Source organism: Phyllobates terribilis, unplaced genomic scaffold, assembly GCF_046119375.1.
Source record: "Phyllobates terribilis strain yellow unplaced genomic scaffold, ASM4611937v1 Scaffold_5__5_contigs__length_657084704, whole genome shotgun sequence".
NCBI lineage: Eukaryota > Metazoa > Chordata > Amphibia > Anura > Dendrobatidae > Phyllobates > Phyllobates terribilis.
The window spans coordinates 554,662,448-554,686,361 of record NW_027362765.1 but is presented as its reverse complement, the minus strand read 5'-3'; the positions used below and the strand labels follow the sequence as shown (position 1 = coordinate 554,686,361).

The window sequence follows — 23,914 nt, the reverse complement described above, 5'->3', positions numbered from 1 at the left end:
AGAGCAACTGGTCTTCCTATGTGAAGCTGCTTCAGAAAAAAGCCAGCTTTCTTTTTCCTGAAGTGTCTATGATGGCAGGCAGTGTTGCCGTTATTTTTATGGCGTTTTTTTTAAAAACTTTAAACCATGACTAAAATGTAAAATTATATCTAGCGAGCAACTTCCTAGTGGAAGTTGCCCATAAAAAGAACATGCTACTTTTTTAAACAGCTTTACATTTTCCAGTGTCCTGAGATATGTTTCACAGAGGTAGATATCCTCAGTGATATAAGCCCGGAAGAAAGCTCCAGCACGTATAGTGTTTTACCTAAACCGCTTCCCGTGCCTACCTCAAACTTAACTGAGTGTGTAGAAACTTTACACCGGCCACCAGCCCTTTAACTCCCCTTTACACTGCGAGCACAAGTACACAACATTCACTACTGAATGTGTAGCCAATGATGGATTACGTCCTGACTCTAGCTAGTGGTTCCTTGTGGGTGGATTTAGTGTGCTCCGCACTCCCGTCCCACTGATGAAGACAGCAGTCACAGTGTCTCCTGTGATGTGTATGCTCCATCTCCAGTGCCACTTGTGATGTATATGCTCCATCCCTAGTTTCTCCTATGTCATGTATATGCACCCACCCTAGTGAATCCTATGTGATAAATATGCTCCAGGCCCCTTGTTTCCTATGTGATGTACATGCTCCAGCCCTAGTGTTTTCTTAGTGATGTACATGCTCCAGCCCCATTGTCTCCTATGTGATGTATATGCTCTAGCTCCAGTGTCTTTTATATGATATATGTTTCATCCCTAGTGTATCCTATGTGATGTGTATGCTCCAGCCTCTGTCTCCTATTTAATATATATGCTCCATTCCCAGTATATGCTATGTGATGTATATACTCCAGCCCAAGTGTCTCCTATGTGATGTATATGCTTCAGCCCAAGTGTCTCTTATATGATGTATATGCTCCAGTCTTGGTGTATCCTTTGTGAAGTATATGCTCCAGCCCCAGTGTCTCCTATGTGATGTATATAAACCAGTCTAAGTGTCTCTTCTGTGATGCATTTACATCAGCCCCAGTGTTCCCTATATCATGTATATACAGCTGTCTGTGATGTATATGCTCCAGCCACAGTGTCTCCTGTGATGTACATGTTCCAGCCCGTGTCTCTTATGTAATATATATGCTCCTACCCCAGTGTATCCCATGTGTTTTATATGGTTCAGCCCCACTGTCTCCCATGTGATGTATATGCTCCAGCCCAGGTGTATTCTGTGATGCTAATGTGTCACCCTGGCCTGGATGCCACAAAATCTAATAAAGCTGTGTCTGAGAGCAAGGGGGAGGTTCTCTAGTCAGGGGAACATTAGCATGCAATGCCTCCTGTCTCAGGCCAGTAGGGGGAGCAGGCTGCCCCTATAAAAGCTGGTGCTGGGGGCAGGGTTAGCGAGAACTTGATGACCTGTCTCAGGACTGAGACTTGTCCCAGAGCAGAGCAGGGACAGACAGTTGTATTGCACCTAAGAGGAAGTGTGGCAGGAGGAGAGCCACAAGCCAGAGACAAGAGGCGAAGACAGCCTGTCTTGGCAGATAACGGACTTAATTTACCAGACTTTGGTGTCTGAGGCTGGGAGGATTCCACATTCTCCAGCAGATAACCAGTCCGCAGGGGACTGTATATTCCTTGGCCTAAGAAGCCTGGAGGCCCTGCCACAACAGAAGGGACCAGCAAAGCCGTACCAGGCCGAGAGCAGAAAGGAACCCACGTCGCAGGTCATACAGGCGAGAATACACGGAGAGCTCGGAAGCGTGGGCTGTTATCCTATAAGGAGGAGATAGTCAGAAGGAGCGCAGAAAGCACGGTAGGGCTACACCCTCACCCTGACCAGGGCCAATTTCCCCATTGCTCTCAGACATCCAGGTCCCCTCCTAGCCGGGACTGTTTATGGGTCAGTTTACCTGTTTTAGTAAAGACCCTGGACTGCAACCTGTTGCCTGTGTGCTCCTTCGCGCCTCCAGCACTACCGGTACTGGGACTCTCACCACCATCACTCCCACCATCCATTATACTGCCCTGGGGCCGCACTCTTCCCGTGGGGAGTCATACTACCCTAGCTGCACACCTCATCAGCCCCAGCGGTCTGCATGCAGCGGCGGTTCCTAATAACCGCAATCCACGGGTGGCGTAGTCGGACATTATCATCAGCACATAAAGGACTACCACTGGCCTGACCACCCTGAGCCACGGAACCGGGTTGCCACTACTACTCCCATCGTTCCCCTACTGCCTGGATCCGAGTGCCCCACGGCCCAGGGGGCGAGTCACTAATGCTCCAGCCCAGTGTCTCCTGTGTGATGTATATGCTCCAGCCCCGATGTATTCTATGTGATGTGTATGCTCCAGCCTTACAGTCTCCTATATGATGTACATGCTACTGCTCCACTGTGTCCTATGTGTTGTAATCTGCTGCAAATATTCAACGTGTGTCCATATCCTAAGGCTACATTATAGTATTTGTGAGATTTTGTAGTTGCAGATTTTCTGCAGGATTTCTGAACCTAATAGCTATTAGCTGTGTTTTTAGCACTTTCACTTTCTGGTATTTGGCTTTGACAAAACTTTTTTGATATAGTCATGTGCGGATTACATGTGCATTTAGTGTTTTACTGCACAGAATGAAATATGTGTCCAATGGGCTCGTCTAATCATTCAAATAAATGGTAAGCTTGCTGTAAGCGATTTTGAAATTTTTCGTGGGAATTTTAGTACAGAATTTATGCAAAGAATGTGTTAAAAAAACAACAACTCTGTGATCATAACCTAAGGAAAGATCATCAAAAAACTATCTGGCTACACACTAACAATTTCACTGCTATGTAAAAACTTACCATGGACATCAACAGTCTTCAGAAGTGTAAGCTTGCTGAATGCCTCTCTCCTACATAAACTGTAAAAGATTTTGCGCGATCACTTACATACAGTGGCATGCAAAAGTATCCATCCTCTTGGCATTTTTCATGTTTTACTACCTCACACCCTGAAATTTCACAGTTTTTTTTTTTTTAGTTTGCATCAGTTCATGTAAAGAACGTGCCTACAACTGTGAACATTTGGTTTTCTTTTTTTTTGTGATGCAAACAACAAATAGGACAAAATAACTGAAAACTTCAGTGTGGATAACTATTCACCCCCCTAAAGTCAATACTTTGTAGAGCCTCCTTTTGTGGCAATTACAGCTGCAAGTCACTTTGAATAAGTTTCTGTGAGCTTCCAACATCTTGCCACTGGGATTTTTGCCCATTCCTAAAAAAGCAAAACTGCCCCAAATCCTTCAAGTTAGATGGTTTCCTCTGGGCAACAGCAATCTTCAAGTCTGACCGCAGATTCTCAATTGGATTAAGGTTTAGGCTTTGGCTAGGCCACTCCAAAACATTTACACGTTTCCCCTTAAACCACTCAAGTGATGCTTTGGGTCATTGCCTTGTTGGAAGGTGAATCTCCGTCACAGTCTCAAATCACTGACAGACTGAAACAGGTTTTGCTCAAGAATATCCTTGTATTTTGCACCATACATCTTCCCCTCGACTCGCACCATTTTCCCTGCTGCCGAAAAACATTCCCATAGCATGATGATGCCACCACCATGTTTCACTGTGGGGATGGTGTTCTTGGGGTGATCAGCTGTGTTGGTTTGGAGCCAGACATAGCGTTTATCTTGGTGGCCAAAAAGTAAAATTTTGGTCTCATCTGACCACAGCACCTTTTTCGTTATTTGTTTACATAAATTTAATTTATGCCTATATTTTTCTCACTTCACTTCACCAACTTAGACCATATAGTGCTGATGCATCACACACAAATCGGATTACAAAAATATTCAAACACAGGTTGTAATGTAACAAAATAGGTTAAAAGCCAAGAGGGGGAGGGTGAATACTTTTGCAAGCCACTGCAAATAATCAGTATTGTTAGTAGAATTAGTACAAATGGTAGGGATTATGCACATTACTGAATTAGAGTCTCTAATTTTACAGAGCTGTAATATTATGAACATAAGTGCCTACAGGTTTCTATATCTTATTATGCATTTAATTCAATTGTCAAATTTAATATAAATATGGCAGAAAAAAAAATCGGGTAAGATATGAAGTAGAATAAATCTGCAAATTTCATGCATAGTTTGTTGCATATTTAACCTTTCAATATGCACTCTGATTTTTTCAACTGCAAATGAGATATCAATTCCTCATTCATATTGTTTTTAATAGTAAGATATACAACAAATCTGACACATACAGTGGTGGCCAAAAGTATTGGCACCCCTGCAATTCTGTCAACTAATACTCAGTTTCTTCCTGAAAATGATTGCAATCACAAATTCTTTGGTATTATTATCTTCGTTTAATTTGTCTTCAATGAAAAAACACAAAAAGAATTGTCCTAAAGCCAAATTGGATATAATTCCACACCAAACCTAAAAAAGGGGGTGGACAAAAGTATTGGCACTGTTTGAAAAATCATGTGATGCTTCTCTAATTCGTGTAATTAACAGCACCTGTAACTTACCTGTGGCACCTAACAGGTGTTGGCAATAACTAATTCACACTTGCAGCCAGTTAACATGGATTAAAGTTGACTCAACCTCTGTCCTGTGTCCTTGTGTGTACCACATTGAGCATGGAGAAAAGAAAGAAGACCAAAGAACTGTCTGAGGACTTGAGAAACCAAATTGTGAGGAAGCATGAGCAATCTCAAGGCTACAAGTCCATCTCCAAAGACCTGAATGTTCCTGTGTCTTCCGTGCGCAGTGTCATCAAGAAGTTTAAAGCCCATGGCACTGTGGCTAACCTCCCTAGATGTGGACGGAAAAGAAAAATTGACGAGAGATTTCAACGCAAGATTATGCGGATGGTAGATAAAGAACCTCGACTAACATCCAAACAAGTTCAAGCATCCCTGCAGTCCGAGGGTACAACAGTGTCAACCTGTACTATCCGTCGGCGTCTGAATGAAAAGGGACTGTATGGTAGGATACCCAGGAAGACCCCACTTCTTACCCCGAGACATAAAAAAGCCAGGCTGGAGTTTGCCAAAACTTACCTGAGAAAGCCTAAAACGTTTTGGAAGAATGCTCTCTGGTCAGATGAGACAAAAGTAGAGCTTTTTGGGAAAAATCATCAACATAGAGTGTACAGGAAAAAAAAGAGGCATTCAAAGAAAAAAACATGGTCCCTACAGTCAAACATGGCGGAGGTTCCTGATGTTTTGGGGTTGCTTTGCTGCCTCTGGCACTGGACTGCTTGACCGTGTGCATGGCATTATGAAGTCTGAAGACTACTAACAAATTTTGCAGCATAATGTAGGGCCCAGTGTGAGAAAGCTGGGTCTCCCTCAGAGATCATGGGTCTTCCAGCAGGAAAATGACCCAAAACACACTTCCAAAATCACTATAAAATGGTTTGAGAGAAAGCACTGGAGACTTCTAAGGTGGCCAGCAATGAGTCCAGACATGAATCCCATAGAACACCTGTGGAGAGATCTCAAAATGGCAGTTTGGAGAAGGCACCCTTGAAATATCAGGGACCTGGAGCAATTTGCCAAAGAAGAATGGTCTACAATTCCAGCAGAGCATTGTAAGAAACTCATTGATGGTTACCGGAAGCGGTTGTTCACAGTTATTTTGGCTAAAGGTTGTGCAACCAAGTATTAGGCTGAGGGTGCTAATACTTTTGTCTGGCCCATTTTTGGAGTTTTGTGTGAAATGATCAATGATTTGATTTTTGCTTCATTCTCTTTTGTGTTTTTTCCCTGCAAGCAAATTAAATGAAGATAATAATACCAAAGGATTTGTGATTGCAATCATTTTCAGGAAGAAACTGAGTATTATCTGACAGAATTGCAGGGGTGCCAATACTTTTGGCCACCACTGTAGGCTATATTTGAGCACAGCCTATTGTCTCCTCTACATGGGCCGGTCCAGGTTGTAAATGATTGGCTATATACAAACCGATTGCCACTCGTTTACTGACCTGTTTAGGCAGGCCACAAAATTCTATGCACTCAGAAAAATACAGTGCTCTCAGCAATCTATGACTACTGGGCTGCTTGCTGTAATTTTGATAAAATCGTTTCCCCTGCTGTAGAGCTACCAGTTCTCTGAATGCTGAGCTCTGAATAACCCTGTTCACATCACTGCTTTCTGTGTACACTGTGCATGGGTAGAAAGCTGTCAATCAGTGGTGGGGGGCGGGGTTATGTAGAGTTCATGGATATAGAGAACTACATGACTGCTGATTTACTAGAACTCTGCTGATAGAATAGTAATTTTATCAAAACTACAGCAGGCAGCTCAGTAAGTGGCACATCGGTGAAATCTGGGTCTCAGTATAATTCTGTTCTAGATGGCCGCAACCTGATAACAGATTCCCTGCAATGTGTTTACTGTCAGTGGCTTACAAAGAAAAGATGGGTCCCTAAAGTGAAGACTGAACTTAGCCTGCTTTAATGGTGCTGCGTTTTGCCGTCCAAGACAAAAGTGTAGCAAAGGGGATGGGAAACTAGGGCTGGATCCCATAACAGCCATATGGTCTGCCTCTGTGGTACTTATGGTATTATTTTTGGTGTGTTTGCAGAAGCAAAAAATGTTATCTACTTGGATGTTTTTGTCCATGAGAATGAGGTTGGTTGAAAAATGGTTTAAGGCAGTAATCATATTTGAGCAGGTTTCTATGTAGTGGGTTTTATATTGAGGTTTTCGAATATTTTTGGATAAAAATACACCTAGTGACATATGGTCACCTTTTGAATCCCCCCACCACTACTCCTATAGTGAGGCTTTCCTCCAGTCATAGTTGACCAGGCCCCGTGTGAGCATAAAGAGCTCGACAGGCTGCAGCAGAGATGTCTTCTCCATTCTCACATCACCATTTCAGCGACTACTACAGACATAGGTACAGTAAATCACAGAAAGGCAAGTATGTGATTACAGAGATAGTCTCCCCTAAATGTAATACTTCTAGGTGACAATAGTTCTGTAAAATGGCATCCAGTAGTGTTTAGATTATATGGAAGTGTAGAAGTACTGTCCCCTATAGACTATGACTGCCTGTATAGAGGGCTATAGAAAGTCGGTGTGTCCTTACACTGCTGAACCCGCTAGTCATAGGGCAACCAATTAAGCCTTCGCCTTCTGCCTCTTTGTTATAGCAAGCGCTGCGGGTCTTCTGGCTTGTCACTATGACATAGGGAGCCATGTTGGGGACATACTGTAGAGGATCCATCTTCATTCCATAGTGAAGAAAGAGATTGTAGTAAAGTGCAGCTAACTTTTTGTGAAATTTGTTCAAGTTCCAAAAATACATCGGGGGCATCTTGTTACAGCACCACTGTGGATTGGTGTAAGTTACTTTTACTTCATTTCCTTCAGACAAACTGCAGTGCTACAAAAGCCATAAATCTTCTTCAGATACGAATAAATCAGATAGGTCTGTTGAGTTACAGAAGATTAAAATTTGAGAAAATACTTACTAAATACCAAGACATGTGGTGACCATCAGGGTCAGTACAGCCACAAATGCCACAACCAAAATAGAGCGGGGGTCACCACCAGCCATCACTTGAAACAAATCCATTTTCTGGCATCTACTGCCAATGTAGCCTTTGAAACATCTAAGAAAAATATATCGAATATCCATAAGTAAGTTGAGATTAATATTCAATATAAATTCATACAGCTAGGAAAGTTCATTACACTATTGTCCCCAGGTGCAGTAAAGTGTAAAAAAAATTACTGAGCTTTACTTCCTCTCCCCAGGTCCAGCACTGTCTCTACACCACCGCTCTTGTCCCTGTTGTTTGGCTGCAGCACTGACATCCCGTCAACAGCACTACAGCCAATCTCTGCCGATGTAGATGTTGGAGACACAGACGTAGACCTTGAGGACAGGTAGAAGTAAAGCATAGTTTTTTTTTTGTTTTTTTTTTAACTGCGCAAGAGGGCAATAGATAACTGAAACCGGAAAAAAAACATTAATAATAACAACTCATAAAAGTAGAGAAAACAAACAGTTTGTTTTTTACAGCGTGTAATTTATTGGACACTAAAAGGACGATTCATCAAATTGCTTTTGCCAGTGTAAAACACTTTGAAAAGATACAGAATTTTCAAGATTGACATTTTGTACGCCACTCTTGATGAAGTGAGGAGTCGGAGTAAGATGCACCAAATTCATTATGAGGTATGTGCCTCTTAATGATTTTGGTGCATCTTTCAACCATCGTGCACCACTGCCTGGAATGTTACTCCTGTCAGGGGTTCATCAAGGACTAGAGTAAAATAGGTTAAATCTTCGCTGCCGGCGGATGAGTAATGAGAAGGAGTCAGAAATCCAGGAATGCAGTTTATTAGTCAACACATTTCAAAGTGTTACACTAATTAATCAGGGCAAACCACAGTGGTTGACTGAAGAAGTGCGACATTTTGAAACGCGTTGACTAATAAACCGCATTCTTGGATTTCTGACTCCTTCTCATCACTAATCCAGCAAAGATTTAACCTATTTTACTCCAGTCCTTGATGAGCAGGTTTAACGCATTTTACTCTAGTCCTTGATGTTCTCCAAGCTGTGGGTCTGCAGCAGCCTTAAGCCTTTTTTAGCGGTTTTGACCACACAACCCTACCAGGTGAGCACTATTGCCCACATTCTTCTAATTTTTTTCCGGATAAGACCCTATTGTGCTTAATGTCTTTCCAGCTCAATATCCTGTCAGGGGCTTGCACACATTTCTGTCATAATTCATGCCATTATTGTAGGGTAAATTATGATAAATTTGTCGGGTTTTGTTAGCCATACCCTGTCACGGGTGTGTCAGATGAGACAGGACAGTCGCCCTGCAGTTGGTTGCAGAAGATCTCTTCATTTGGCATTACAGACACCTTATTAGATCTGTCTCACTCTAGGACCCAGTGGCTACCTCCCTCCTGCTAATTGACACCCAGGCCTGGGTGTTTAAATACTTTCTGTTTACTACAGGAAGGTGCCGGTGATATTCACATGTTTCCTTGTTAAGGATTGGAGCTATTGCAGTCTGCTTACTTCCTCTCTGGTGCTTAGGAGGACATTTGGTGTAATCTCTCTGATGTCGGCTCAAGGTAAGTTACTTTCCTCCATGTTAATCTCCCTTGTTGACTGTCTCTGGAGGTGACTGTGAGGTTCAGGAACAGCATCAGCAACTACAGGTCGCTAATGTGGGGGTCTCTGCAAGTAGACCTGTCCAGCCTGAACCCAAGATTGGTTTCAGGAAGTAGGGACAAGTTTTTTTGTGTTCAAGGAGGCCTGCAAACTGTACTTTAAACTTTGTCCTTACTCCTCCAGAAGTGAGGAGCAACGAGTGGGAATTGTGATCTCACTGCTGCAGGGAGATCCTCAATCCTGGGCGCTTTCTTTACCGCAGGTTTCAGTTTGTCTCCAGTCTGTGGAGGTTTTTTTGGGGGCCCTGACCCTCATCTATGATGACCCTGACCGAGTCGCCTCGGCAGAGTCTAGGCTACGTCGCCTTCAGCAGGGGAATCGGTCAATGGAGACATACAGCTCTGAATTCCATAGATGGGCAACCCATTCAAAATGGAATGACTCTGCTCTTAGAAGCCAATTTTGTGAGGGCCTTACTGAAAGATTAAAAGATGCTTGGGCAGTATATGAAACCCCTGAGTCTTTGGAGGCTGGCATGTCAGTGGCTATACGTCTTGATAGATGCCTTCGGGATAGGTGGGTGAGACCACCTTCTCCAGGGCCTACTTCTCGGGGTTATGCACCTTTGCCGGCAGAGCGGTCTGGCGGTGAACCAGTACTGAGGGATTTGGAGGAACCCATGCTGTTTAGGGGTGCCTCTGTATCATACATTTCCCCAGAGATTTGCAAGAAAAAAGGTGTTTTTTTTGTGGGAAAAAGGGCCATGTTATTGTGGCTGTCCTTCGATTCCTAAGCAAAAGGAAACTTGATTAACCCTTGGTAGTCTGGAGTTGGATAAGCAAGGGATGCATTTATCGCCAACCTGCAGTTTCCGGTTTGTCCTAACAGCAGAGGTGCTGCTAGAGAGCAAAACCGAGAAAATCTCTTTGTTTGTTGACAGTGGAGCTGGAGTCAGCATGGTTGATGCTGAGTTTGTGAAAACTCATGGTCTTGCTTGCTGTACTTTAGCTAAGCCTATGCCCATCTTTACCATTGACTTAGCGCCACTTTCACAGAAAGCACTAACTCAGATTGTACATAATGTAAAACTGAGGGTGGCGTTGGTTCATTGGGATAATCCCTTGCTATGTCTTGGACGGTCTTCCCACCCCAGTTGTTTTGGGTCTTCCCTGGTTGGTGAAACATAATCCGTTAGTGGATTGGCATGCCAGGGAGATCACTGAATGGGGAGATTACTGCCATGAGAACTGTTTAGATATTTCCCTTGCTACAGTGTATATGGAAATATTACCTGCTTTTCTGTCTGGTTTTGAGGACGTTTTTTCTGAGAGGGAATGTCAGGATTTGCCTCCTCATCATGCTTATGACTGTCATATTAACCTGACCCCCAGAACTAAACTATCAAAGTCCAGACTGTATAATCTTTCTGGCCCTGAGAGACAAGCCATAAAGGATTTCATTGCGGGAAGTCTGGAGAAGGGACACATCAGACCCTCATCTTCGTCCGTGGCAGCAGGGTTCTTCTTCGTGAAGAAAAAAGATGGCGGCCTACGTCCCTGTTTAGTTTTCCGGGAATTTTAATCAAATTACCATTCAAGATCCATATCCTCTTCCTGTGATTCCAGATTTCTTCAGCCAGGTTGTGGGAGCTAAGGTATTCTCTAAGTTGGATTTAAGGGGAGCCTACAATCTGGTTAGAATCAGGGGATGAATGGAAAACAGCGTTCAATACCGCTGAAGGGCATTTCAAGAGTCTGGTTATGTCTTTCGGTTCGACCAATGCACCTGCAGTGTTCCAGCATTTCATAAATGATATTTTCCATTTGGTGGTGTGGTTTGTGGTTGTCTCTCTGGACGATATTTTGGTTTATTCACCTGATTTTGAGACTCATAAGGGGCATGTTAAGCAGGTGCTCGAGATATTAAGGGATAACAAACTTTATGCCAAACTAGAAAAATTTGTTGCAGTTTTTGGGGTACTTGTCATCTTCGGGTGTTCGGATGGATCCAGAGAAGATCCGTGCAGTTCTTGTCTGGGACCGTGCCGAGAACCTGAAGGCTCTACAACGTTTTCTGGGCTCTACTAATTTTTACAGGAAATTCATCCAAAATTACTCTGTTATAGTGAAACCCCTTACTGACATGACTAAGAAGGGGTCAGATTTTTCCAAATGGTCTGATGCTTCCCTCCAGGCTTTTTCTTCCTTAAAGAATCATTTTGCCACTGCACCTATACTCAGTCAACCCAATGTTTCTCAACCTTTTATTGTGGAGGTCGATGCTTCCGATGTCGGGGTTGGGGCTGTGTTGTCTCAGGGTTCGTCCCCTGGTAAATGGCATCCATGCGCCTTCTTTTCTAAAAAAATGTCTTCGGCTGAGAGAAATTATGACGTGGGTAATAGGGAACTTTTGGCAATCAAATTGGCGTTTAAGGAATGGCGAAATTGGTTGGAGGGGGCTGTCCATCCTATTACTGTTATTACTGACCATAAGAACCAGTCATATCTCCAATCAGCTAAATGTCTCAACCCTAGGCAAGCCAAATGGTCCCCATTTTTTACTAGGTTCAATTTTGTTGTCACTTTTCGCGCAGGGATCAAAAATGTCAAGGCTTATGCTTTGTCCCGGAGCTTCCCTGGTGGTGGTGACCATGAGAACCCTGCCCCGATATAACAGAAAGGGGTAGTTATTTTGGCTCATTATTCTGAACTGGAGGGTGAGGTGTTGGAGGCTCAGGGGGACACCCCTGCCTCCTGCCCTTCAGGAAAGTTATTTGTACTATCTGATCTGCGCTGCAAAGTAATCAAGGAACATCATAACTCTGTGCTTGCTGGGCATCCAGGTGGTAAGGCAACAGTGGACCTCCTCTCTCATCGTTTTTGGTGGCCGGGGTTGCATCAGGATGTAATTGAACATGTAGTTGCTTGTAGTATTTGTGCGCGTTTCACATACCTGGTACTCTTCTTCCGCTACCTATCCCTATTAGGCCATGGACACACTTGTCCATGGATTTTATTACTGACCTACCGGTTTCTGCAGGGAAAACGGTGGTTTTGGTCATAGTAGATAGGTTCAGTAAAATGGTTCACTTAATCGCATTACCTGTACTTCCCAATGCCAAGACACTTGCACAGATGTTCATAAATGAGATTGTGAAGCTTCATGGGGTTCCCTCCAATGTGGTGTCTGATCGGGGGACCCAGTTTGTTTCCAAGTTCTGGAAGGCATTCTGTTCTCGACTGGGGGTGCAGCTGTCTTTTTCCTCTGCCTTCCACCCTCAGTCAAATGGTCAGACTGAGTGGGTCAATCAGAACTTGGAGATATACCTCAGGTGTTTCATCTCCGAAAATCAATAGCATTGGGCATGCTACTTACCACTGGCAGAATTTGCCATTAATAATCATCGGCAAGAATCCACTGGCAGATCACCACTCTTCGGCGCATACGGTTATCATCCACAGTTTGCTACCTTCATTGGGGGAGGAGCTTTAGGAGTTTCGGAGGAGGAACGGTTTGCTTTGTCGCTCTTCTTGGTATGGCAGGGTGTTCTGTGTCATTTAAAGACCACGGGAAACAGGTATAAATGTATGGCTGACAGAAAACACTTGCCAGGTCCGGACCTGAATGTGAATGACTTTGCATGGTTGTCTACCAGGAATATAAGATTGAAAGTTCCTTCTTGGAAGCTGGGACCTTGGTTTATTGGCCCCTATAAAATAACTGCCGTCATTAACCCAGCAGCATTTCATCTTGAACTTCCTCAGGCCCCTAAGGTCCACAATCTGTTCCACAGGTCGTTATTCAAAAGGTACGTGGAACCTCTTGAGCCCTCACCTCTGCCACCGCCCCCAGTAATGGTTGATGGTAATCTGGAGTTCCAGATTTCGAGGATTGTAGATTCTCATCTCCAATGTCATTCTCTACAATACTTTGTACACTGGAAAGGCTATGGTCCAGAGGAGAGGATGTGTGTTTCAGTGTCAGAGGTGAACGCTCCCAGATTGGTTCGCTCATTCCACACCTCGTTTCCTGAAAAACCTGGTCCTGAGTGTCCGGAGGCCACTTGTAGAGAGGGGGGGGGGGGTACTGTCACGGGTGTGTCAGAGGTGACAGACAGTCACCCTGCAGTGAGTTGCAGGAGATCTCTATGTTTGGCATTGCAGACTGTCTCTTAGGTGACGCTAGACCAGACTAAGAGGTCTCCACTTCCCCCTTTCCCTATGGTCTGGGCTCCCTTTCCCTTTTCCCTCTGTGTTGCACTAAGTCTTCCCCACACCTGGCGTGACAGGTGCAAGGGTGGTGATAGAAGAAGCCCCCACCCACTGTCTAACTGCTTAAAGGGGTGTCAGCTGCATAATACAGCAAAGACCTCTAAGAGATGGCAAGGTCACAACTCCGGTGTCCACAGCATCTCAGGAATGAGGCACTTACCCCAACCTAATAATATGTGAAGGGTCTAATATCCCTGTATCACATATACTGTATGCGTTATTCATAACATGTAGTATAACTAATAAGTGGAAAGTGTGATCCAGCGGCTTTCAATCTCATTTATAAGACATAGCATTAAATAGGCCATTTAAAAGAAGCTCCAAATACAACATTGGCAATAATGCAAATCGGGTACTAATGGCAGGACCCACGCGTTTCGACTTGCGTCTTACTCATGCTTTAACCTTCTGGTTGGCAATGAGTCTTTTATATTTATAAGAGTGATTTAAGGGCGTATCCCTGGACAATGTGATTAACCATTCAGAAGATGTCATTAGAGTGAAGGTATAAACAAGAAAACGTACCTGGCAGTATTGCATCATTATTTATCACAGCCAACGTTATTCATCTCATTGAATGTACTATCTGTAAAATTCGATATATAGGTTGTATTACTGGTCCATTAAAAGTACGCATAAGACAACACCTATCTGATGTGATTAAACCTGTAGCAATGTCAGCATCAGCTGTTTCAAAACACTTCACTAGAATACAATGGTGATTTGACTGGCTTTAGGCTTTCAGGCATAGAGAAGGTCTATAAACCGATTCATGAAGGGGACCATAATCACAAGTTGCTGAACAAAGAGTCTTACTGGATATTTGCCTGTAAACCTGCTCGCCCGATGGTCTCCATTTAAGACAAGATCTGATCTTACAAAATTGAATATGTCTCTTTCGGATTACTTTTTGTCATTGTGCTGTCTTTATTAGAGGTGCTTTTTCTTGTTTTTACCGAGCACTAGAACTCTAGTGCCACCTACAGGTGCTTCTCACAAAATTAGAATATCATCAAAAAGTTAATTTATTTCAGTTCTTCGATACAAAAAACTCATATATTATACAGAGTCATTACAAACAGAGTGATCAATTTCAAGTGTTTATTTCTGTTAATGTTGATGATTATGGATTGCAGCCATTGAAAACACAAAAGTCATTATCTCAGTAAATTAGAATAATTAACAAAAAACACCTGCAAAGGCTTCCTACAAGATTATAATGGTCTCTTAGTCTGTTTCAGTAGGCTCCACAATCATGGTGAAGACTGCTGACTTGACAGATGTCCAGAAGGCAGTCATTGACACACTCCACAAGGAGGGTAAGCCACAAAAGGTCATTGCTAAAGAAGCTGGGTGTTTACAGAGTGCTGTATCCAAGCATATTAATGGAAAGTTGAGTGGAACGAAAAAGTGTGGTAGAAAAAGGTGCACAAGAAACCAGGATAACCACAGCATTGGAAGGATTGTTAAGAAAAGGCCATTCAAAAATTTGGGGGAGATTCACAAGGAGTGGACTGCTGCTGGAGTCATTGCTTCAAGAGCCACCACACACAGACGTATCCAGGACATGGGCTACAAGTGTCACATTCCTTGTGTCAAGCCACTCATGACCAATAGACAACGCCAGAAGCGTCTTACCTTGGCCAAAAAGAAAAAGACCTGGACTGTTGCTCAGTGGTCCAAGGTGTTGTTTTCTGATGAAAGTACATTTTGCATTTCATTTGGAAATCAAGGTCCCAGAGTCTGAAGGAAGAGTGGAGAGGCCACAATCCAAGCTGCTTGAGGTCTAGTGTGAAGTTTCCACAATCAGTGATGGTTTGGGGAGCCATGTCATCTGCTGGTGTAGGTCCACTGTGTTGTATCAAGACCAAAGTCAGCGCAGCCGTCTACCAGGAAATTTTAGAGCACTTCATGCTTCCCTCTGCCGACAAGCTTTTTGGAGATGGAAATTTCATTCCCCAGCAGGACTTGGCCCCTGTCCACACTGCCAAAAGTACCAATACCTGGTTTATAAGCAACAGTATCACTGTGCTTGGTTGGCCAGCAAACTCGCCTGACCTTAACCCCATAGAGAATCTATTATAGAGAATCTATGGGGCATTGTCAAGAGGAAGATGAGAGACACCAGAACCAACAATGCAGACGAGCTGAAGGCTGCTATCAAAGCAACCTGGGCTTCCATAACCCCTCAGCAGTGCCACAGGCTGATCACCTCCATGCCACGCCGCATTGATGCAGTAACTGATGCAAAAGGAGCCCCGACCAAGTATTGAGAGCATTTACTGAACAGACATTTCGGATTTTAAAAACATTTTTCGAGCTGTTGTTATAGAGTATTCTAATTTACTGAGATAATGACTTTTGTGTTTTCATTGTCTGTAAGCCATAATCATCAACATTAACAGAAATAAACACTTGAAATAGATCACTCTGTTTGTAATGACTCTATATAATATATGTTTCACTTTTTGTACTGAAGAACTGAAATAAATTATATTTTTGAGGATATTCTAATTTTTGTGAGAAGCACCTGTACATGAAGTAGCAATTCTAAAAGTTTTAGGATCGTTACTTCCAATAGGTGGCACTAGAGTTCTAGTCCTCTTCCTCTCTGAAAAGATAATTTTCGCATTTCCCAGAGGAGCATTGCAGTTTAAAGGTCTCCTCACCTTAGCATGTCAGGATTGACATGTCACTCTCCGCAAGGAGAAACGTTACCCCTTGTTTTTACCTTCACACTAATGAGACCTTCTGACTGGTTAAGCCCTTAAATCACTTTTATACATATAAAAGACTGATTGCCAACCAGAAGGTTAGACCACGAGTAAGACGCAAGTCGAAATGTGTAGGTCCAGCCATTAGTACCTTAATTCCACATTGCCAATGTTGTATTTGGAGCTTCTTTTTAAATGGCCTATTAAATGCTAAATGAGATTGAAAGCCTCTTCATCCTTGGATCGCACTTTCCACTTATCACTTCTACTACAGCTGCTCTGACTTGATCCGTGCGTGGCATTGGAAACGCCGAATCCTTTACGCCCCCATTTTTTCGATGTAATATAACTGTATTATTCCCTTGCAGTTACATTACTGGGTATGTTTCCAAGAATATAACACAATGTGGGGCAGAAACTGAGAACACTGACTATCTCTTATCATGGTTTGTATATACTTACAGGCAAGAGGCTGTCCATTCTGATACCAAAAACCGGCACGTGCCATGGAAACAAAAATGAGTGTACGTATCTGGGCAATCGGCAAATAAAATCTCACATGACGCAGTTGCCACAAAGAAAGCTGTAAAATGTAGAAATAGCTTTACAAATCTGAATGCAATTTAATAGCCTAGACATATAAGCCTATTGTACAGTAAACCGGAGAGCTAGAACATCTGGCTGAGTCATATTTCTCCATCGCTTACTCTGTCGTGGAAGATTAAATGTGATTGAATCTGAATATATAATCTGAAACTATAATCCTTTTACACATCTGTATACTGGACATGCAAGAAAGAAAAGCCACACAATCCTTGAGTAGCATTCAAGAAACAATTCCATTCTGTCAGTCTGTGAAAATTGGACTGCACTCAGATGTCACCCGAGTGCAGTCAGAATTTTTTCACAGGCTCGTTGACTTGCATGGTTTAGTGCAATTCGAATATCGGATGCAAATCGTACATGATGCAATTTTTTTCCTAGGACAGGCTCTGGTTCGAGCGCAATCCAATTTTTTTGTCAGCTTGCTCTCAGACTAAAAATAGGGTCGTTTGCATGAGCCAAAAAGGGAATCTGTCATGATGAAAATGGTAGCTGACAAGCAGGATGTTATAGAGCAGGAGGAGCTGAGCAGATTGATAGACATTGCGCTGGGGGCGCAGTTATGGCCCCCGGTCTCTATACACACTCCTCATGACTGAATGCCGAACGCTGTCAAGGGGAATAAAGTTCATTTCCTCTCGGCAACGGGGCTCAATGTGCAGGCGTCAAGCAGGTTCAGAACACTATTAACCTGCAGATTAACCCCATATCTGCAAGATAATAGCTTTTTTTCATGTGACAGGTTCCCTTTAAGAGCCAATATCACCCAATTGAAGGGCATGGTCTCGTGTAGTGACCTCTGCGCAGTTCATGCTCGGCCAAGACAAGTGTTACATCATTGTTGGTTTGCAAAACTACAAAGATATTAATCATTTTAAACATTTTTAACAATCCATTTGAAAATCACGGCAACTGGAACAACGGTGTGGGCTTTTGACCGTATCGCAGCCACATCTTGGCTGTTTACACCATAACAAAAAGACAGACTACAAAAAGAGAAAAGGCATCTAGTTTTAAATAGTAAAACAAAAAAGCGGATACATTCCCTTTAAAGGGGTTTGGTGAGATTTAGAGATGCTTTCTTCCACAAACAGTACCAGTTTCATTTATGGGTTATGCCCCAATTTAGGTTACATTCCCACGATGAGCTTTTGCTGCGTCCAAAACGCAGCGTCTTAGGCCATGTTCACACACATTGGATTTTTCAGCGTATTTTGCTGCAGATTTTTATGCTAATTTTCAGCCGTGTTTTGCAGTTCCAGCAAAGTCTATGAGAAACCAGAATTCTCTGTTCACACATCTTGGTTTTTTTTTTGCTGCGTATTTTGTGCCTTGGTTGGGTTTTTGGAAAATAGAGAATGTCACTTACTTCAGAGTTTTTTCTGCATTTTTTCAGCGTTTTTTTTAGATCCGCAGCGTGTCAGTTTCTCTTTTCGGTACACTGAGTATTCTGCGCGGAATTTTCCCCATAGACTTACATTAGATACGAAAAATCCGCAAGTAAAGAACGCGCATGCATTTATAGTGCATTTTCTGGGCAGAAACACATCAAAAACGCACGTAATCCGCACCTAAATATGTCAATAAAGTTTTGTCAAACTCAGGAAGTATCAAAAACAACGCGGATTTTTTTAAAGCACGACACATCAAGAAGAGACAAAAACGCAGCGTCAAAAAGACGATAAAAACGCATGTTAAAAAAACGCAAGTAACCTAATTTAAATAATAGGTGCAGAAATTCTTCAGCGTCAAAAACTCAGCTCATCTTGGGAGCGTAGCCTTCAAGGGGTTTTTAGGGATTTTTTGGAGACTTTGAGTAAGTGATGTTCTGAAATAATGAAATAAATATTGTAACAAGTGTTAGTTTGCAGCGCCCTCCTTTGGCATTACAGGTATTACATGATAATGACTCTTAAAGTCCTAGATATTGTTTATTTAAAACTAAATAAAAACTCTACCTGTGATAGTAAAAAGTGCCCCTCTAAGCATGTCGGATGCGTTCTTTAAGTGGAGACACTGGTTCATACAAGCAAGATCTTATTCTCTGTATAACCTAAATAATAATCAGAAGGAAAGTAAAAGTCGTATTTTGGTGTCAGCAAATAAAGATTCTTCATTATATAACAAGTGATGTCATTTTATACTAGGCCATGATGTCATTTCTCACATCTTTATGCTGTCAGTGAATGGGAGCCTATATTATGTATCCCCAGTGGGCGAGAGTCTGTGCAGGTTGTGGGCTGCTTCCACAGCTGTATAGTTCAGTACAGTACAGATATCAGATCTTTCTCTGGCGATCATGACACGACCAGGACAAATATTCATCCTCTGGAAGTAAAAAAACGAAGAGTCCTATGCAATGACAACAAGCACCATGTTTATCAGCGCACTGCACAATTAAAGACGCTCCTGAAAGCGGGGCCCTGCACTGAGCAGAGCTCACTGAGTGACAGGACACCGCTCCTGAGCTCAGCGCATCTCCGGGCCCCACTCGCTGGAGCTGCTCATTCTCCCAAGCGTCAGCGGATTACAGCGGGGGGACATCTCCGGACAGGTGAGTATAAGGATTTTATTATTTTATTCTTATTTTTACACATGGACACTGCAAGAGCAGACTACTACTCCCAACATTGTCCCTCGCTCGTACTGATCACAGTGTGAGCAAGGGACAATGATGAGGGCAGTGTTCAGCACCTGGCACTTGGGAACAGCGCTAACTGTACCGCTGATTCCCAAACACCGGTACGTGTGCTCCTGATGTGGCACAAATGTGCCACAAGGGTTCAGGCGGACACAGTACAGGTTTTCCAGTACTGGAAATATCCGGACGTGAGAAACTGGCCTAACAGTCACAAAACTTTATAATGAGCGATTGTCCCTTTTTAGAATCTCCATGATAGATTCTGTAAAAAATGTGCAGACATAGAGCAGAATGTATTTCAATTTATCTTTTTATGATGCTCAAGGATTCAGATTAAGTACTGCAATGTAGATGTGTGCACAGAAATCACGGGGACCCACAGAAAAAGCCCAAAGTACCCCAATAAAAATGTAATAATTCTGTGGGGTCGGGCAGTGTCACAGTGCCTAGGAGCAGTCACAGAACAGGGCTCCTCTGGTGTTTCTCTATTTTTGTCTCCGAGAACCTCCCATCTGGAGGTCATGAACTAGACACATCAATATTGTAGGTTCATATAAAGCCCCCTATACACATTACTCTAAATGTGTATGGGAGCCATAGACAACTTATTGTCTAGGGAAATATTGATCTGATGTGTCTGATTTCGGACTGCTGATCTTTTTGTTCTCCCAAAAATGTGCCTGTTGGAGGCTCTCTTATAGAGAGCACAGGAGTGTTTGGTTGAGCAAGCGCTGGGGCGTTGTTGGACCAGGAGGCATACAGGCAGCTAGTCCGTCAGTGATTATCTCCTGCTAAAAAAACACTAATGGTATTGAAACAAGAGCACACAGCCTAATAAGTGACACATCACTGAAATCAGTGTCTCAGCCCCTACCTCATGCTGCTGTAGGAAGATGGACATACTGCACACATTTCCCCTGTAAGAACAACTGTAATATTGGATTGTGTAATGTGAACTGTGACATGCGTTACTGGTGTTAATGTTGTGTATTGCTCGACAGTAAGGAGAGTAAGAGTTAATGATTAGGACTAGCCCACAGTGGGAAGGGATAAGGTGAAGGGACAGAGACTGTTTCCTGGCAGAATGACAGATAGGGCCCAGTGTGCATAGAAAGCAGACCTAAGGTCTGATCAGTGAGCAGTGCCGTATGACATGGTTGTCCCTAACGTGAGAGGAGACCATGGCAGAGGATAGTGAGATCCTAGTGGAAGGAAGGAGAGAAGTGATTGTAAAACTGAGTGATTGATCAGAGATGGGTCCTGGGACAGGATGCCTAGTGGTACGGCCCAGAGTTTATAACTCAGAGAAGTAACGGGCCTAGATGGGACAGAGTACGTGAGATGAAGAGAGTGCCCCAGGCAGGAGTTCCAAGGCGTCAGGGACAGAGAAGAAGTACCGGCCATATCGGCAATATAGTTCCCTAAAAGGGAAAGAAGACACAGAACTGCGGGTTGAGAATAGAACTCTTGCTAACTGGACTGTAGTACTGAGCTGGACTGTAGTACTGAGCTGGACTGTGGGGAAGCAGAGAGGAAAGGTGAAGATAGTGGACAAGCGGGTAAAGAGGAAGGAATTGGAACTGTGCGTGGAAAATGCTCGATATTGGGAAGGAAATGTTCATAAAGTTGTGTACTCGCTATCTAATGTATACAATCCCCCACCAAGTTATCGTTTAGTAAAAAGTTTATTTTTGACTTGTGGTCTCCCTCATTGAATTGTCAAACATCCGGTCCTGGCCAACCAAAGTCATTGGTAACATGCAGCCTGCAAGGGCGTAGCGCCCCATAGCACAAGTCCACACACAGCCAGGACCCCCACCTTCATGCAACGTGCCGAGGCTTAAGAGACGAGTACCCCACCTACGGCTACTGCTCCGCGCCACGTTACACTGCCCTCAGATTTGTCACACTGTCACAGAATACTGGAGGTAGGGGGCCTAAGCTGACCCTAAGCTGGGGCCCTGACTAATCCCTCATCCTGGAGGTACTGTTAAAGGTACAGAGGTCCAGGCCGCCAGCGTAACCCCTACCTTCTGAGGATCCCTGCACCTAAGTAATCTAGTCCTGAGAAGGACCCCGATCACAACAATAGGGAACCAGAAATAATATGCCCACACACAGTATTTAGACGAACGAGACAGTACAAGGGAAAAACCAAAACCACCTTGCATACAACTTCTAAACAACTACAACAGAGGGAACACCAACGGGAAAGGAGATAAATGATAAAGCGAGGAAAGGGAAAACACACTTCCAAATACACTTATCTCAGCAACTCCAAACACCACGATCCGCTCTGTAAGTCTGAATGAAAAGCTTTCACCGACACCTCCCAAACAGACCTGCAGGAATATAAAGGAGTCTCACTAAAGAAGCATTGATTGCAGCTGGGCGAGGCTGGACCTCAGCTAGCCCAGAGAGAGAGAGAATTAACTCCTACACTGCCGAGAAAACACAAAGCACCAACAAGTCAGCTGCGAGAAGTCAGGCTGTGTACTCGTGACGATCTTCGTGGCAACACACCCGTGACAGTACCCCCCCTTCTACGAGGGGCCTCTGGACCCTCAGGGCCAGGTTTATCCGGGTGAGTCGTGTGGAAGGCCCGAACTAATCGGTCTGCGTTAATATCCGACGCAGGAACCCACATCCTCTCCTCAGGACCATACCCCTTCCAATGAACCAAGTACTGAAGGGACCGGCGATTAAAGCGTGAATCAATGACCCTCGATACCTGGAACTCCAAGTTACCATTGACAACCACAGGAGGGGGAGGTAAAGGTGACGGTACCACCGGCGCCACATACCTCTTAAGCAATGATCTGTGAAACACGTTGTGAATTTTAAACGTAGGGGGGAGGTCAAGACGGAATGCCACCGGATTAATAACAGAACTGATTCTGTACGGCCCGATGAACCTGGGACCCAGTTTCCAGGAGGGAACCTTAAGTTTAATATTCCTGGTAGACAACCATACCTGATCGTTCACACTTAGGTCCGGACCAGACACTCTCCTCCTATCAGCCATACGTTTGTATCGGTTCCCCATAGTATTCAGATTCTTCAGCACCGCTCTCCATACTGAAGCGAGAGATGAGGAAAATCGTTCCTCCTCCGGAACCCCCGAAGAGCCCCCCCTACTGAAAGTACAAAACTGGGGGTGAAAACCATATGCCCCAAAAAACGGGGACTTACCAGTGGACTCGCTCCGCCTATTATTGAGAGCAAACTCTGCCAGAGGTAGGAAAGAAGCCCAGTCCTCCTGGTTCTCTGACACAAAACACCGAAGATATGTCTCCAAGCTCTGGTTCATACGTTCCGTCTGACCATTGGTCTGAGGATGAAAAGCCGACGAGAATGACAAATGCATCCCCCGCCGTGCACAAAACGCCTTCCAGAACTTGGACACAAACTGAGACCCCCGATCAGACACCACCTCGGAGGGTACCCCGTGAAGCCTCACAATCTCCCCAATGAACACCTGCGCAAGAGTTTTAGCATTAGGGAGAGCCGGAAGAGCGATAAAATGTGCCATCTTGCTGAACCTGTCCACTACAACGAGTATGACCGTTTTACCCGAAGACGGAGGGAGGTCCGTAATAAAGTCCATAGACAGATGAGTCCAAGGACGCTCCGGGATCTTCAAAGGTAAAAGGGCCCCAGACGGACGGGTATGTGAGGTCTTAGAGCGCGCACAAACCCCACAGGACGCGACAAAAGTTACCACCTCTTTATGTAAGTTAGGCCACCAAAACCGACGCGAGAGGAGATCCACAGTTGCTTTACTCCCCGGGTGTCCTGCAAAAACTGAGTTATGGTGTGCCTCGATCACCTTTTGTCGCAACTGATCTGGAACGAACAGTCTCCCCGGAGGTCCAACAGGGGCGTCCCCCTGAGCCTCCAATATCTCCTCCTCCAGCTCAGAGCATACTGCCGAAACCACCACCCCCTCCTGAAGAATAGGAATCGGGTCGTCCGTATTCCCGGCCCCAGGGAAACTACGAGATAAGGCATCCGCCTTTACATTTTTAGACCCAGGACGATATGTAACGACGAAATTAAACCTGGTAAAAAACAATGACCACCTAGCTTGTCTGGGATTCAGACGTTTAGCGGACTCCAGATATAGCAGGTTCTTGTGATCGGTGATGACGGTGACCGGATGAACTGCCCCCTCCAAAAAATGGCGCCACTCCTCAAAAGCTAACTTAATGGCCAAGAGTTCCCTATTGCCGACATCGTAATTCCTCTCAGCGGACGACAATTTTTTAGAGAAAAAGGCGCACGGATGCCACTTACCAGGGGACGAACCCTGTGACAATACTGCTCCCACCCCTACCTCGGAAGCGTCTACCTCTACAAAGAATGGCTGAGACGCATCAGGTTGAATGAGTATGGGTGCCGAGGCAAAACATTTTTTCAAGGAGGAGAATGCTTGACAAGCCTTGTCAGACCACCTAGAAAAATCCGTCCCCTTTTTAGTCATGTCTGTGAGAGGCTTAACCA

At 44.0% G+C, this 23,914-nt stretch overlaps 1 protein-coding gene across 1 annotated transcript in view; it reads right to left on the bottom strand.

The window, feature by feature from the left end:
• Positions 1 to 23,914, bottom strand: part of LOC141271332 (protransforming growth factor alpha-like) — a 29,202-nt gene that overhangs the window by 2,013 nt on the left and 3,275 nt on the right. The window contains exons 2-5 of the mRNA XM_073681444.1: positions 18,729 to 18,823; positions 16,630 to 16,750; positions 7,519 to 7,659; positions 2,880 to 2,938 (exon numbers count right to left, since the gene is read on the bottom strand). Of these exons, the coding sequence (XP_073537545.1) occupies positions 2,880 to 2,938; positions 7,519 to 7,659; positions 16,630 to 16,750; positions 18,729 to 18,795 (388 nt within the window). The 5' untranslated portion in view covers positions 18,796 to 18,823. The remainder of the gene's footprint in view (positions 1 to 2,879; positions 2,939 to 7,518; positions 7,660 to 16,629; positions 16,751 to 18,728; positions 18,824 to 23,914) is intronic.